The following is a 17,033-nucleotide window of genomic DNA, read 5'->3' as shown; positions in this document are numbered from 1 at the left end:
ACTGTCCAGGGAACCTACCCCACGGGCAGCTGGTGCACCGTCCAGGGAGCCTACCCCACGGGCAGCTGGTGCACCGTCCAGGGAGCCTACCCCATCAGAGCCGGTGCACTGTCCAGGGAAGCTACCCCACGGGCAGCCGGTGCACTGTCCAGGGAACCTACCCTACAGAGCCGGTGCACTGTCCAGGGAACCTACCCTATCACAGCCGGTGCACCGTCCAGGGCCCTCTCAGTGAATGGAGCACATGGAAAGGCATTCAGGCTTGCCTTGCCTCAGGCTGCGCCCCTCTCCTTTCTCTGCCAGTTGTTACTGGCACTGTTGGTTTGTGTCTTTGAAACACTCCACAAACCTGTACATTTGTCCATCCTTTATTGTGCTAAACTGTTTCACAGAACTGGCTGTTTTCGCTTTTGTTTCTTTAACCATTTTTAAATGTGCAGAGTGGTGGCACAAAGCACGTTCATTCACACTGTGCAGCCGCCACCACCCACTACCAGGTGATTCCATCCCTCCAGGCTGAGTCTGTAGCCATTAAAGAGAAACTCGGGTTCCTCTCCAAGCCTCTGCTTACCCTTGCTGCTCTCTGCCCCTCAGCGTTTGGCTGCCGGGCTATCTCAAGTAACTAAATCTTGAGTGACTGTAACATGCGTGGCTGTCTTCTGTGGAGCGTGTGGTTGTAGGTTGTGGATGGTTGTCATATGGAGGTCGTGGATGACTGAGACCCACCATGATCATTTTATGTGCATCAGATACGACTATCTTCTGGTGGATGGTTTACTTCACCCAGCTCGGCGTCAGTTGCCCTTCCTTGCCGAGCGTGGTGATGGCTCGTCACGCATGTACGTGATACGTTCATCAGTGGGACTTGGTTGTTCTGATTTTGTGGCTGTTGCGATAGAACAATGCCATTGCCCACACTACCCTCCGTTACTTTTGAGAATTCAGTGCCAGGAGCTCAGTCATGGTTGTATTCCTGACTTGCAGAATTAGTAACCTTGCCCACACTTGCTGTTGGGTGGTGGCTGTTACATGTATTTGTCATCACCTACGTGGGGGGGGGTGTATGGATATACCCAGCGCCCCCCCACATCAGGTTGTTACGTGGAGGTCAGCGTGTAGAAATTACCTCTCTCTCTTCAACCTGTGGGCCCTAAGGATTAGACTGAGGTCATCAGGTGTGACAGACACACTTTTTAAAGGGAGGAAACCCTTGCTCCTCTACCCACTTTTCTCTTCCCCAAACCCTCCCTGTCATGAATTTTTTTGTATACTTTTAATGCTTTTTTGTTATATGCTCATAATTTTATCAGAAACATGGGGAATTGTTTGTTCTTAGCTTGTCTAAATGAAACACTAGCTCCAGATAGCATTCTGGTCTTTGCAGTTTTTTTAATAGTTCTGTGTCAACAACTCCTTCTGTCATTTTCACCACCATGAAAGGGGCAGCAGAGACACAGTAAAGTTCACTGTATTGCCTCTGTGTATGGATGTTGCCTGGGGCCCGTGTGTTCTGCTCCATTCCCAGAGTGCGCACGAGGCCTCTGTGCTGTGTCTAAAGGTTGCTGCATGGCAGGAAGACAGCCCTGAGCTTGGATCTCAGCATAAAAGTGTGCCGATGCGCCAGAGGGCAGGCCAAGTGCCAGTCCTTGGAGCTCTGTGTTTAGGGAAGGCCCTGTCTCAAAAGCCAGGACAGAAAATGGCAGACGAAGACACCCAGCAGTGACCTCCGGCAGCCACGTGCATGTGAACCTACCTGTTCACACACATGCAGAACACACGATTAGAAGAACGAGCGTCTGTGTGACTGTGGGTTAGCCTGAGAAATAAATCAGGCATCAGGTGCTAATGTGAACCCTCGTGCATCTGAACAGAGTATGCGCAGTTGAGGCGAGGGGCACTTCTGACAGTGTGTCGCCTTTCATGCAGGAGACAGTGTTTCCCCACAGGATTCTCCAGAAGCATCCATCCCCGTGAGCCTGTCTCCACACACCTGCAGCCCTGTGTGAGTACTGGGGGCCTCATTGCTTTTCCTGGCAGTGACGTGCTTCTTGATGCGTTGCTGTGGAAAAGCCTTTTAAAGACACGGGAAAGCCAAACTTGATCGTAGTAATAACTCAGACAAGTGGTAAGGGCTCATGTGGGCATTCTCTTTCTTGTTGTCTTCTCAATGATGTGACCGCACTAGGAAACATGTCACCTGCAAGCAGAGAGCGGAGCCGTCTCCGCTGGGCTAGGACTTGAATTCAGTCTGAGCACCGATAGCCCAGACAGTCTCCAAGGGCCTGGTAGACACAGTCACAGTTCCTTCGTATGATGTTTTCTTCATAATTGGATTTAAAAAAGAGTTGCCTCTTGGTCTGTGTAGACAGTAGATTCTGGGACTGCACACTCCCAACCCTGCAGGTGCTTCTTGTGACCTGCCAGGGCGAGAAAGCTGACTAGCAGTGACCAGCTCTCTGTGCTGGCCAATCAGCTTACTTAAGCAAGAAGTTGTGGTATCCCTCACCTCTTGCCTGGCTTTGTATGTCGTTGATATCTGTGTGTTCTGAAGGGACTCCCATGAGACTCAAATTAGATTGGGTTATACGGTCTTTGGATGCGTGTAGAAATCATGGTTTCCTGTCTGCCCTTTGCCCGCAGAGACGTGAGTGTCCTGTCTCAGTTCACAGAGTCCTCCTGTGCCGGCCTTCCTGCTCCACCCGCAGGTGCTGGAGAGCAAGGTGAGCTCACTGTAGCAGGTGCCGGTGAGTCTGCTGGGAGCTAGAGAAGGTGTCTCAGGAGGGGCCTCCCCAGCCAGCCGTTCTGCATCAGCCATCAGCGTGAAAACCCTCAGTAGCCGAGACATAGCCAGCCCGAGCCTCCTACTGCACTCTGCTCCCTTCCTCAGTCAGAGATGACAGAAAATGAGGGGGTGTGTGGCCTACGAGAACAAGGTTGAGGTGGGGAGCAAGCCAGGACAGTGGGCTTCCATATCCACCTCTTCTCCCCTAGCCTACCATGTGGGAGCCCGTTAACTGGGCCCCAGGAGCCTGGGTGAGTTGCCTGGGTGAGTCACCTGGCTCCTGAGCTGGGAGTGAGGCAGAGTTGAGCGCTAGCTCGCTGTGACTGCAGGTGGCTAAGACACTGGCCCCAGACGGTGAGGCGAGGGGGTCGGAGAAGCCCCTGCTTCTGCCTGGGCCTCTAGTGAGGAGTGGCTGGGAGACCACCATCAGCTCCCCGCTCTTCCCTTCTCTCTCTGGCTTCTGTCTCTCTTGTCTCTGGTGCTCTGTTTTGCTCTGGGGCTTCTTCCAAACTAGAGTCAGGAATTATGGCGTTTCATGCCTGAGTTTTATCTTCATGGCAGCATTAGCTTTGGCATGCACGCTTGTTTCTGTGCATAGAAATTTTTGATGTACAGAATGCTGCTCAGAGGAGGTGGAGTCAGCTTGAGCTACAGGGCAAGGCAAAAGTTGTTGTGCCCACTGGAGAGTTAGGAGTAAAGCTGACACCTCTGTCATCTTCAGATGGAAACAGATCGTTTGTGAATTGGACCCAGTCATTGATCCATACAACACAAATGTTTCCAGTGAAAGAAATGAAAAATTCACTCATTTCTACTTTGCCAAGCCAAGGTTTGGAGGAAGGTTTAGCTGGCTCTGCTGTCATGTCTGGGAGCTGATAGAGGGCAGCTTTAACTCTCACCAGGGAACAGTTAGAAAGAACAAACTGCAGACCCCAGGGCCAGCAGAGCTCAGTGCAAGAGAGGCCGCCTAGCAGGCCTAGGCTCCAGCCCCGCCACCATGCATCTCCAGGTCTATGTGTTATTCTGCTTTTGTCTGTGAGAGTGTTCATGAAACCTCATGTCCCGGTTTACATGTGTTTCACATGTCTACCCGACACCTCCTAAGAATCTACAATTACTTTTTTTTTTAAGCACTTCTTGCAGTCCTTGGCTACATCCTAAAGACCTGAAGGAGTCCGTTGTCTCCTGGTCTGCTGTGTAGGGACACCACATACCCGTTTGCTCTCCCTCACCTCCGCGTTCATCCCTGCCCTGTGGAAATGCCTGGTCCCTAGGGAACATTCTCCTAACTTTTGTGGCTGCCTTCTCTTTGCAAAACTCATGGTGGTGTTGCTAGTCCTGCCCAGCCCACCTGTTCTGAGGAGCAGCAGGTTCCTGCTGGACAAGCCAGGTGTTCCCAGTGATTAGACACCACATGGATGCTAGGAACTGAACCCAGGTCCTCTGGAAGAGCAGTCACTGCTCTCAACTGCTGAGTCATCATCTCTCCAGCCTCCGAGTTAAAGAACAGAGCTCTCAGAAACCCCACTCAATGCTTGCGTGCACCTCAGTAGCAGGCTAAAAGTTCTGTAGCTAACTGTGCTGCCACGCTCAGCAACACGGCTGTTCCAGCCACCTAGGAAGGCGTAATGACGACACTAGTAGACAGGTGCCCCCAGTCCCGCTCTGTCAGCATCCCTTGACCTTCAGCAGGTCTGCCCTGTGCAGGTCTTGGGCCCTCCCCCATAAAATGAGGAGAGAGTCACACCCACTCCACAGGACTCACGCCAGGGTTAAAGGAGAAAACTGTGTGTGAAACACCTAGAACACGGCCTGGCACCTAGTGCCCATAAGACAGTAACTCATCACCTGAGCATCACAGCCCAGTGGTGGTCCACATCCTCTCCTGCTCCCTGGTGCCCTCCATTTCAAACCCGGAAAGGGGTGTGCATTTGTCATCACACCTGCTGATAGTGCGCCGTAGTGCCAGTGATTCTTAGCTGTCGGGCACCTCGGTTGGGTGGGAGCCTCACAGCCTTCCCTTTTACACTAGGGCATGAAATGACACAAAGACTTATATGAAATTATACAAAGATGGTCCAGAACAGGCTCCCAGAGCTCTGCCGGCAAGATGTGCAAAATGGGTGAACCTGTGGGAACTTGTGCCCAGCCTCTCCTCATGGTTCCCCATGGCATCTGCTGTCCCTTCCGGTCTGACACCTCCTGCCTGATTCTAGTTAATCCCGCTTCCTTATGCCTACAGAAGAGAAAAACTCATTCCATACCTTCATAAGCTCCACTCACCCACACTGGCCCACTATGAACAGCCGTCTGCTTCTCTGTGGCAGCCTTTTGCCCATCCCTCACCCTCCTCCACCTTTAGTTTCTGTCTCTAATGAGTCCTCCCATCAGTCCACAAGTGTGCTATGATCCCCTCCCCCATCTATAATACCCTAGCAGTAGCCATACCCTGCCTCTGGATGCCCTTCTCTGCCTCCTGCTGGGTTCCTGGCTCCTGTCCCAGAGGCCTCCTTAAAGACTGTTGATGGACGGTCCCTTCCCACGTCCTTCTCACCCTTGATGCCCTGCTTCCTCAGTTTGCCACCATCTCTGCCCTAAAGCGGGAGTCTGGTCTCTGGCATTACCATGGCATCCATCCTTTTGTCTTTAGTCCCCACACAGGCCTGTTTCAGTTGCTGGTTCCTGATTTCCTTTCTCATCACCCCAGAATGACCCTGGCTTTTCAGAGTCGGAGCCTTTGTGCCTACTCGTCTGTCATTGGCACCTCAGCCATCCACATTTAAAACTTCAAGTCTCACCTTAAATCCCACATTTCTAAGTCTGTATCCTTAGCGTGGGCCTCTCTCCCAAACTGTGACCCTATTTTATAGCTAGCTCTGGTTTAACACTTTTCTTGCGGTTCTAGCAGCCGCTATGCTCAGTTTTCCATTTCCTCCTCCTAACTGCCTAAATCCCAAACTCCAGGTTATCCTGGGCCTTTTGGTCCTGTGACACATGACCTGCTGTCTTGCTCTGGTCACCCTCCCCTTCTCTGTCTGTAGAGTCCGAAGCTTGCTCACCGCTTCCTCCCTGACTGCCCTGCTCCGGGAAGTCCTTATGTAATATTTCCTAACAGGTGTCCTGCTTCCGCCTTCCCCCTTACCGTGTACCACTATGTGCTAAACATAAATGGGATCACACAACTGTCGGGGCTAGCAAGCCCCTGGCATTTTCTTTCCACCTAGATGTTGGCATGGGGAGACCCAGGGTCAGAGAAGACTCAGCACACAGAGAGGCGTGAGCGCCATTTTTTCTATTCTTCCTCCACTGCCCCAGACGTAGCACGACCCACATGGACTCCTCCGAGTCTTAATGATGGGAAGCATTGTTCTGGAGGACATGTGTTTGTGAGGTAGCCACAGGTGGGCATCGGCTGTGCCCTGAGTGGGGTCGCAGGTGTCCCACCAGTATAGTGCTTCCTTCTGCCAGTTGTCAAAGCTAGACATGTTCACGTGCGGTGCAGAGACAGCCTGGCAGCAAAGGCACAGTTCTCCTAAACGGACAGCATGTGTGACAGAATGGGCACAGTCTCCTAGAGGGATAGTTGCCATTTTTGGCTGAGGCTCTTGCTCCAGGGCAGTGGCTTAGCAAATGTCTTTGGAAAGATGGTCCAAAAAAGGCCCCCAGAGCCTCTGCTGGCAAGATGGGTGCAAAATGGGTGAACCCGTGGGAGCTTATACCCAGCAGTCCTCTGCTCACCATCCAGGGCTTTCCCGCCAAAGCAGTGACAACCCAGTCAGCTCAAGTCCCTCCCTCCTTCCGGTCACACCCAGCCTGGGCGCACTTCCCAGGCACACAGGACTCCTCCTCTTCCCTCAGTCACATCTTCAGAGTGGCCTGACCCACACTGAAAACTGTTGCATGGACTCTGCCATGTTGTGCTTCTGCTCACGTGTCCCCTCCTTGAACCCTCAGGTCTGTGCCCACCTGGAGACCTGTGGCCCTCCCAGCCCGCATGTCTGGCCAGCAGCTTCCCATGCCCAGTGGAGAATGGTGTGCCGGCCATGTCCCAGGAGCCAGCCTCTGTCCCTGACAGGTAGGCCCCGCTGCTCTGGCACAGCTCTGCTTGGCCTGAGACCGCCCTGCAGCTGGAGCAGACGGTCCGGTCCTCATGGATGCGGACCACGCTGTTTGTCTCCGCCTTCTGGAGTTATGCTGGGCCGGGGAACAGACGGCCGTGAGCACTTGCAGTCAGGCGGGAAAGCTGGCGGCCCCAGCGGACTCTATTTCAGACATGGTGCGGATCTCAAAGTGCTCCTGGTTCCCACTCCCGGCAGGTCTTCATTTTCCCAAAGCTCGTTCTTGAGCACGTTCAAACGAACCCGCTCAGCAGCCTGATATTAAAAAGGTGTTACACAATAGCAGCTGCTTCAGCTTGCCACCCAGAATGTGTTATGCAGTCAGGGGATCTGGCACGCGTCTGCTGTCATGGGATCCGAAGGCTTTGGGTTTAGCTGGCTGCAGCACTCCTGCCTCATTTCCATAGCGAGCAGCCAGTCTTTGGTGGCCACAGGACAGTGACCGTCTGCAGCGGTGAGTTCTCCAGGCTGAATGCTCAGCTCTTCTGACATTTGACTGGCAGGACCATCATGGTGGAGCCCTTCAGGTGTCTACTGAGCTGCTGAGGTAGGCCTTGTCTTTCCAGCTGCAGATGTCTCCAGCTAGCAGGAGGGCAGCTTGCCCTTGGCCCGGCCGACTGACCTGCGGGTGGAATGTTACTGGCAAGAGAACAATCCTTTGACCCTGATTGACAAAACACATTGTTGATTTCCCTAAAGCGGGACTTGCAGCCGAGGATATGGACCAAGAAGCCTTCCTCTGTCTTTGCGTGGTCCCTTGCTGTCCTGGTTTGGAGACTAGAGCTCGGTCTTGTTTGTTTTTGCCGCAGTTTCGTTGATTGGAGCCCGCCCTGCGAAGGCCAGTTTCCCAGTGTGTACTGCCCGCTGGAACTGAACGATTACAATGTCTTTCCAGAAGGTAAAGCATGCGACCAGTGGCTCTTTCATCCCCAGAAGTCAAAGCAAGGGGCGTGGACACGTAACTCACAGTGAACAGACTGGCGTGGCCCACGTGCACCCCCACAGCCCCCAGTCTGGTGTCTGGGCCTTCCCTGTTTGACAGCCTTATACCACTTAGTCCAGTAAATGAGGTAGAGCCAAGTCAGTTGTGTCTGTAGCATTAACAGGCAGCTCTTCAGCAGGCCAGTCTCCTATGGGTAGACCCTGCCCACAGCTGTGGGAAGCCCTGTGGAAGGAGGGGAACAGCCTGGAGCAGGAATCGTGGGTGATTAACATGCTCTGTCTCAAACCATGTGCCATAAGAAGCAACGTGAGCCTCAGGGAATTCCTGGTCACCTGGACACTGCAGGATACAGCTGGGTCTGGATTTCTCGTGCTTCACTGCCGTCCCACCACGACTAAGTCCTGTGTCCAGTGTCCTTGATTCTGACACATGCATCACAGCCCCTAACCACAAGAGGGCACTTGGGCAACTTTCTCTCTCGGAGGGAGGCCCTGTCTATTTCCTTGGCAGTACCTAGAAGTACTTGGCTTGCAGTCATCAGGCCATGTGGTCCATGCGCAGGCCGCTGAGGTTGGGAGTCCTGGTCATTAACCAGATGGAAAGGAGCATAGTTGGGTGGTGTCGCCAAGAGTGCCTGAGGGCCTGGGGTTCCCTCCCCAGCATGGAGTGTGTTGGGGGACTAAGGGTAGGTAGGAGTTTGGGCACTGTTCACTTTAACAATGCTCTCAGTACACGTCACGCATTAGCAATTAGTGGAATAAACAAGTACAGGCCCGTCAGCCTTGCCGGGTCGCGTGTCCGCACACACTGGACTCACGCTGGCTGCCTTTCATCGGCCAGTGTAGCAAATGCTAGGAAGCTTTTCATCCGAGGGGGAGAATTTAGCACTCACGAGCATGCTTCTTCCCCCATTCCCTGTAGAAAACCTGAGTTACGCCCATGGCTTCCCCTGCCCCTCCAAAGTGCAGACTGACTTCACTGGCCACAGCGCTCCCTCCATCTGGAACACTCCCGCCAGTGTGCCCACTGCCTGGGGGCACAGCAGCGTCGTCAGCAATCCAGTGAGTGGCTCTTTCTGCCTCCTTCAACGCTCCCTGTTCTGCCCCGTCCCTCCAGCGCAGAGTGCAGATCAGGCCGAGGGTGGGATTTTATGTTCAAGAGCAGCAGCCACATCGTGGGGGGGGGGGGGGGGGATGTGTAGACAGACGGTGGGGACTCACAGACAAGGCCAAACGTCTGTCTGTGTCACAGGCCTCTGGCTGGGCTGAAGGCGTCCACGGGTCAGCGGGGATTGCCCAACGCTGCCTCCTCTCGTGACCACGCCAGACATTTTTTCATGTGAAAGACATTTGGTTGAGTCTTTCAGCCTGCAAGTAGACTTCATCAACTAGACGTATCCCCTACGATACTGTTCAGACTCGGGGCTGCAGCTTAAAAGCCCCTTCTTGGTTCTTAACCCTTTTGCTCTTATTTTCTTCTCTGTTTCCGCTTCAGTCCTACCTCACGAGCACCCGGAGTTTGTCTCCCATGTCTGGACTCTTTGGTTCCATCTGGGCCCCACAAAGTGACGTGTATGACAATTGCTGCCCCATCAGCCCCAGCACAGAGCATTCGACCCACGTGGAAAACCAGGTCATGTGCAAGGAGTACTACCCCGGCTTTAACCCGTTTCGTGCCTACATGAACCTGGACATATGGACTAGCACAGCAAATCGCAATGCGAACTTTCCCCTGTCCAGAGACTCCAGCTACTGCGGGAACGTGTGAGGGAGTGGAGTTTTGAGCAATGTGAATAAAGGGCCTTGTGTTTTGATTCCTAGCATAAACTGGTTGTTGAGGTAGAGTACAGCATTGGTGGATATTTTGGCACTTTTATATAAAAATAAATGTTTTGTTTGTTTGTTTTTGTTTTTAAATCTGGGTGCTTGTTTTTGAACCCTTCGTAAGTGAGTTTTGGAGACTTGGCATCTCCAGATCATAACTTCCACCACTCAGGAAGGGGGTGGCTGTGGCTTTTGTCCCGGCATCAGACCCTGGGGTTCCTGCAGAAAGTGTGACTCAGTCCATCGGTGTCGGCATGCAGTACTTTGGAAGAGGACCTGGGCTGTCCCCACAGCTGGTAAGATGAAGGCTGGCGAGCAAAGCCCACCCAGCAGGAGGCCACTCCTGACACAGGCTCTCCAGGAAAGGTGTTGTTTTCTGGTCTTGGTGCTGTGTTCTGTCGTTCTAGGGTAGCGGTTGTTCAGTCGGTGTTGGACTTCCGGGAAGTGGGCTCCCCTCAGCACTGGTACCTCGGGGAGTGGGTGTTGGTGGCAAGCAGTTTGTCTGTCGCTGGTGTTGGATGTCTGCTCTGGGCAGTCTATTGCTAAGTATACACGCTGAGAACTTTTTCAACTTTGAATAAAAGTTTCTTATTTTTATATCCCACTTTGTCTTTACTGGAGATTGAGGTTGGGGTGCCTTTGAGTGGGGTGCTGTGGTTGTTAGTTTGGCTTACTCCTTTTACTATGGTTGAGTAGGGAGCCCTACAAGATCAGGGCTGCCCTTTTGGTAAGGCTGAGCCTTCTGGGCTTTTAGTTCTGGGACCCCTCCAGTCACCACATGAGAATCCCAGCATGGGTGAAACAGACTCTTCAGGATTGAATAATGTTAACTTATTTTTACTTTTTAATTTTGCTTCTAGAAATGAAAGGCAAGGACTTAGATACCTTGGCAGTCGTGTCCCTGTCACTCATTAAAGCCAAAGAGTAGAAATGGCACATATTTATTGTCAGGTAATAAACAAGGCTACGTCCAAGCAACGGAATAGCACCCTGTCTGTGAAAGGAGTGGTGTTGATCCATGCTGCCAGGGTGAGCTTTGAGAACGTTACGGTGAGAGGAATAAGGCAGATGAACACTGGCTGGACCTGCCTGTGAGGGACAGACAGAGGGATTGGCCGCAGAGCAGTAGCTTCTTGTGGTGAGGGGAAGGAGGGAGTGGGGAATTAGCATTGATTGGTGTAGAGTTGCTGTTCGGGATGACGGGTTTTGCAGACAGTGGTCGCACATCACTGTGAACCAGCTATGCCCGTGAACTGTGTACGTGCACTTAAAGTGCTTAAAAACGGTGAATTGTTGTTTTGTGTATCCACCACAATAAAAACATCTTAAGGTAGAGCAAGATCCCCAAAGCGTTTTCAGCGGCAGGTTCCCACTTGGCTTCTAGAGGATGAGACGTGAGATGTTAGCGTTGCTTCAGAGCCGCCTTTCCTCTCCAGTTTCTGTGGTCCTGGTCTCAATTCCCCACCACCTACCAGGAAAGTGAGAAGACGCTACAGTTTGTTTTATTATCACACAAAATAAAAACTCACTTTTACTTAAGACTAAAGAAAGTAGAAGTTAGTTTTTGTTTTTTCAGCATGCACTAAGCAGCTCTTCAGGCCTGGGAACTGTCTGGCTGCAGACAGTCCGGATCAAGGAAAGCTTGTGGTACATTTGAAGTAAAAACTTGTAGCCACAAGAAAGCTGGTGTGCCAGGGGCAAAGGTTTCCAGTGTGAGCAGTGAAGGCAAAGGCCCTGAGGCAGGCCGCTGATGGAGCTGGACTTATTGGTCTGGGGTCACAGTAGGCAGACACAGGACACCTTCATAAATGCCTTAGGAGCCAAAAGAAGGGTGCGCTTTCCTCTGAGTGCAGGAAGGAGCCAAGGTCAGTCTGAGAACCATCCAGAAGTTGGCTGCTGTCGTCCAAGTGCAGGGCGGTGGGTGGGACTGGGGATGACATAGAGCCAGCTGAGGTCCTGGTCCCTGTGGTGGAGCTGCTGAGGAAAAGGGACCCAGCAGCAGCAGAGGGAGCCAGAGGGTCACCGTGGGAGGGGCAGGCCTGGCTTCTCCCTGCCCTCCAGCCTGCCCTGATGCAGCTCACCTACCACCTCTCTGTACCCAGGGCTTCTTCTGTGAACTGGCGATGATAGCATGGTTGGCTTCAGAGAGCCGTGAGCATTACCAGATTTCATGGAGAAGCTTTAAGATCTGAGGCTGCTGGTACTGCCTGGTTCAGTGGCTGCCATCACTTGAAGGAACCAAGGCAGGTTAATACTAGATCCTAGCTTTGGCAGAGGCCTTTTTTTTTTTTTAATAATGAGTTATTTTAATTAATTAAAATATAATCATATTTTCCTCCCTTGGCCCCCTTTTACCCGTTTCATGGAGCATCCTTTTGTTATGTACATGTAACAAATAGAAATGTAAATTCATCCTGCCAGACTCCTCAGTGTGGCCTGCGTGTGTGTGTGTGTGTGTGTGTGTGTGTGTGTGTGTGTGTGTGTGTGTGTGTGTCTGGTGCTGGCCACTTGGTACTGGATAAGCAGCCAGGGTGCTTGTCCTCGGGGAGACTAGTTCTCAGTACTTGATCATTGCTGTAGCCCCTCATCTATGGGGTGTGCCCGGGGAGACCTCCCCCATCCGTTGGGATGACAGCAGGTGTAGGAACTGTTCATGTGTGAGGCCTCCCTGTGAGAGCTAGAAGACAGCCTCACAGCACACTTCCTGGTTCTCTGGCTCTTACAGTTATTCGGCATCTTCTGTAACATTCCCTGAGCCTCGGGTGTGGGGGTTGGGTAGACGTGTTCATTCCATTAGGTTCGCTATGGTCAGTTGTTCTCCTCATTTTGACTAGTTGTGGTTTTCTGTCATGATCTCCTGCTACAAAAAGCAGCTTCTTGGGTCAGTGGTGAGAACCCTATCTGTGACTATAGAGATAAGTACTTAGAATGCAGTTAGCAATCGCATGGGGTTAGCAAAGTGGCTAATCTGGATTCTCCTCTGGGGTCGCTGACCTCCTCAGCCACTCCTAGCTGGCAGGGCTTACAATAGCCCTGTAAACTTCAGCTTGGCCCATCTTCCACATTGGGCATCTTAGGAGCTTCCGGCTTCCGGGGAGAATAATGACGAATGCGACGACGACAGACTTTCGCATTGGGTCGTTTGCGTTACAGCTAACTGCAAACAGACAGCTGTGTGACTAAGGCAAGTACAGCGCCAGTTAGTTTTATGCACCGTATTGGATATGGTTTGGGTTTATGGCTCTGGGAATTGAACCTAGTCACACCTGCCCTGAGCTACAGCCCAGTCCTTTTTGTGTTTTTTATTTTGAGATAGGATCTCACTAAATTGCCCAGATTGACCTTAAATTTGTAATCCTCCTGCCTCATCCACTCAAATGGCAGAAATCAGAGGCCTGTGTCACCAGAGCTGGCTAAACCGTCATTTTAATTTGCTGCTCGTTGTGTGGATGAGAACTGCGGCTGCAGAGCTCCTGCTTGCTTTCCCTTGGTTCTGGCTGAGCACCCCTCCCCAGCCCTTCCCGTTTGGAAGCTGCATTCTTGTTACTTAGACCCAGCCACTAAAAAGATGGGTCCTCGGTGGCGTATGAAGACAGACTCGGCCCGGGGACTCTGGACAGGGAAAGGGTGAAGTCCCGCCTTCTGTGAGCTGTGTGTGCTGAGGGAGTAAGTCCACCTCTCTCGGGACTTCCGGCTCTTCAGATGTCCCTTTTGCTGTTCTGCGTGGTTCTTAGACAAGGATTGGTCTACTTGATGTTTTTCAAAACTTACGAGAAAAATCTCAAGACTTCATGTAGGTTTTTCCACTAAGAAGATGGCTTAGCAATGGTTCCTTAAAGCAGAATTTGTTGCTGGTGAGTGTGGGCAGGATTCCAGTTCAGCGTTTATCTTCTGACATCTATCAGCTTGGCCCATTTTTACCGCCCAGCATCTTCACGGTGTCGGTGCTATGTGACCATCAAAGGCATCCTATGTGCTCTCCTCTGGTGAGTGCTAGGAGCACAAGAGCAAGCCACAGAGCCAAAGCCTCTCAGACCTTTGTCATGGAGGCTTCAGAGTCCACGTGGATCTCATTCCCCTGTCAATACTGTCAAACCCCCTTCGGTATTCTTTGTTCAAAACATTAAAACCAGGCAAGCAGGAAAAAAGTTAAGGAAATAGCATAGACAGGAACTTCGTGTGGCCTGGTGCTCTGCCACTGCAGACATCCAAGGGATGCCACAAAGCAGCCCTTGAGAGAGGCTCGGAAGATGGCGGGTAAGAGCTTGCCATGCAGCCTGGGACCTGCCTGACTCCCGGACGCCACATCAGGGTTGGGACACGAACCACGGAGCTGTCTCGGTGACCAGGGCCACATGCCCTCAAGCTCAGTGTCTTGAGTTTAATTTCTGGGGCTCCTGCAGATTGTCCTCTGACCTCTACACATGGGGCACCGCATGTATGCCATGTGTTCACATGAGCACACACACAATAAGTGAAATAAAAACTGTTGAGGAGGATGTGGCGATGTGCATCTCTAACCCTACAACAAGATGGAACATGGAAACAGCAGAGTCAGCCAGAAGGCCACCATGGCCAGCCAGCAGGAAAGCAGCAGAGCAAAGTCAATGCTGCCTCAACTAGATAGAGAACTGAGTCCCAGAGTTGTTGTCTGACCTCCACATGTGTGCCATGGTCTGTACACACACACACACACACACACACACACGTACGTACACATACGTGCACACACACATTTTTTAACATCTGTCCCTTCAGCATTGGTGGAGGTCTACTGTGCCTTCTAAGTCTCTGAACTTCACTGTGCCAGGCACGGTGGTGTCCCGGTGTAGTCCTACCACTCAGAAGGTTGAGGCAGGAGAATTCTAAGTTCGAGGCCAGCCTGAGTGAAGTTGTGAAGCTGTGTCCCAAACAACAACAACAAAACCCACCAGCACCAAAAGCAATTGTGAGGGAGAGCCAAAGGCAGTGCTGGAAGCGGACTCGGACCCCTCGCCGTGCACAGTGGGGCTGTAGCGCTGTCGGGAGCGGATTCATTCCGAGTGATTCCCACTTGCTTTTTTTGTGGTGTTGGGGTTCTCCCCCCTTTATGGGGAAGGAATCTCTGTTATAAACACATTACAGTGACTACCCCTCCAATCCCTGAAACTTTTAATTAAATCTTAGGGGAATTTTATTTAACAGTGGTGAAAAGTACCTTAAAAACAAATTTTAAAGTCCTCATAAAGTTTACATCATGCTGTAGAGGCATTTAAAGGCCGAGGGAAAGTGCAACTTTGGTGTGTGTTACCCAGTGAAGCCCCGTAAACGTAGGTATGTGGCAATGACTTGGCTGGGATTACAGCACACAGCAGGTCTTTACGGAGCATAGCCAGCGTTAGAGTGCCTGCAGTCTAATTACAGTTAGTGAACAGGATGGGCAGGTGCTCCGAAAGCCACCTCAGCACTGCAGCTTTGCCAAATGCAGCTCCCAGGGTTCCTGTGCAACCTCCAGTTCCAGAGCCAAAGTTATTTCTTCATGACCCAGACATTTGAGCATTTTCTTTGCGGTACTGGGAATTGAACCCAAGCCTTGTGCATTCTAGGCAAATGCCGTCCTGGTGAGCTCCATGAGCCATATCCCCGATACTCTGAGGTTTGAACAATTCAGCGCTTCTCCTGGAACATGACGCGTTATAACAACATAGAATGTGCTTGGATTTCAGTGACTGACTTGTTTCAACATCTTAAGCTGCATGTGTGTATGTGTAGGTGCTGTGCTTACGTACGTGAATAAAGGTATATTTGCACGAGTGTGGCTTCCCGTGCGTCCAGTGACAGGTCCAATGTTGAGATGGGTGTCTTCAACCTCAGTTGCTTTCCAGTTTCTGCGCTGAGGCAAGGCCTCTCGGTGGAGCCCGGAGCTCACTGATCCGGCTAGTCTTGCTCACCAGCGTGTTGTAGGACTCTCAGCACTGAGACTGGAGGCAGACTGCCACACCTGTCTGGCCTTTACACGGGTCCCAGGGATCCAAACTCACCCTCAGATGTGCCGAGCAAGCAGGTTCCCCGCTGAGCCGTGGCTCCAGCCCACCCACCACTTATTGGCAAAGAAAATCTTTTACTTGTAGAAGTTGTTTAAAAAAGAACAAAAAAAAAAAAAAAAAAAAAAAAACCGCACACACACACTTTTGTGCCCTGTGATATTTCATCTGAGCACATTTTCATTCACTAACTGTAGTGAAATGTAGCCCATGAGATGGCTCATTGGCTAAAGACCCTTGACATGCAAGTGTGGTGAGCAAGGGTCAGTCCCCAGAACCCACATAATGGTGGAAGAGAGAGCTGGCTCCACAGAGTTGTCCTGTGCACGAGTTCTGTCTGCATTATCCCCACACTAATACTTTAAGAGCAAGCTGACAGGCCTGCCGCTGTGACCCAGGATGGGATAGGCTACAAAAGCGGAGTGAAATATGATCATGCAGCCCACAGCTCAGGACTGAAACACGCTCCTTCAGCCACGCAAGCATGAAGAGCTGGGTCAGGCCAGGTTCAAGTCTAGCACTTGGAGTCGCCGTGTAGCTGGTGAATAGAAGCCAGCCACTGCTCTGTTTCTCCTGTTTCACAGTTTAAAATCCGCTGAAGCAGATACTGGGCATGCACAGTGACCTGGGGTAATCTGGGTCAGTAGCAGGCTTTTGTGTTCATGAAACAATACCAAAGAATGTGGTGTTTGGAACAAGTAGCAATTGAGTCTCTCACTTTGGGAGGCTGGGAAGGTCTTCTGTCCTCGCGTGGTGGAAGGTGTCTTTATTGCCTGCTGTTGGGGTCTCGGGTGGGTGGTTCCAGGTTCTTGGCCTCTCCTCCAAAGATCTGAAAAGAAGGGAGCTCTCAGCACCCTGGGTGATGGCCTGGTGACCGTGAAGTCCAAAGGAAGAAGGACCTGGTTACTGGAGATGCCGTTTGGGTAGATCTAGGTCTAGGAGTACTTGTTTTTTCTATTTTATGTGGGTTCTTGTCTCTACCACCCTCCCCACCCCAATCCCTTCTGACACCCCAACGCCAGGTAAGAGAGAGAAAAAGTTAATAGGGAAAAGGAGCATTGTGATTCTTTTAGACTACTTCTTGCTGATTAGGAGCACTGAGTTCCTTGAGGCAAGTCCAATCCTTGTCTAGTCAGAATATCTCCAACTTCTTATTGTCTCTCTTCTGTGCCCACTTGACAAGCCCCCAGGAGCAGCAGCAGCAGGAGAAACAGCTGCACCTCCTCTCTTGGGGCTCCAGTCTTTTTGCTGTCTAGAGTCCATAGAAATAAACAATCTTCAGCTGGCAGAATCACGCCCCCGCCAGAGCACCCACGAGGCAAACAGTCCGCTGCTGTGCACAGT

The 17,033-nt window shown here is 51.6% G+C and overlaps 1 protein-coding gene across 3 annotated transcripts in view; it reads left to right on the top strand.

The window, feature by feature from the left end:
* Tmem131l (transmembrane 131 like) overlaps positions 1 to 10,265 on the top strand; it is a 127,794-nt gene extending 117,529 nt beyond the window's left edge. For all 3 annotated transcript variants that reach the window (XM_055596591.1, XM_055596590.1, XM_055596589.1), the window contains 6 exons: positions 1,927 to 2,002; positions 2,641 to 2,720; positions 6,737 to 6,857; positions 7,710 to 7,798; positions 8,765 to 8,904; positions 9,338 to 10,265. In XM_055596591.1, coding sequence (XP_055452566.1) covers positions 1,927 to 2,002; positions 2,641 to 2,720; positions 6,737 to 6,857; positions 7,710 to 7,798; positions 8,765 to 8,904; positions 9,338 to 9,610 — 779 coding nt within the window. In that variant the 3' untranslated portion in view covers positions 9,611 to 10,265. The remainder of the gene's footprint in view (positions 1 to 1,926; positions 2,003 to 2,640; positions 2,721 to 6,736; positions 6,858 to 7,709; positions 7,799 to 8,764; positions 8,905 to 9,337) is intronic.
* Positions 10,266 to 17,033: the final 6,768 nt, after the last annotated feature.

Source organism: Psammomys obesus, unplaced genomic scaffold (genome assembly GCF_907164565.1).
Source record: "Psammomys obesus unplaced genomic scaffold, mPsaObe1.curated_primary_1811, whole genome shotgun sequence".
NCBI classification, from domain to species: Eukaryota; Metazoa; Chordata; class Mammalia; order Rodentia; family Muridae; genus Psammomys; species Psammomys obesus.
This window is presented reverse-complemented; position numbering and strand designations above follow the sequence as displayed.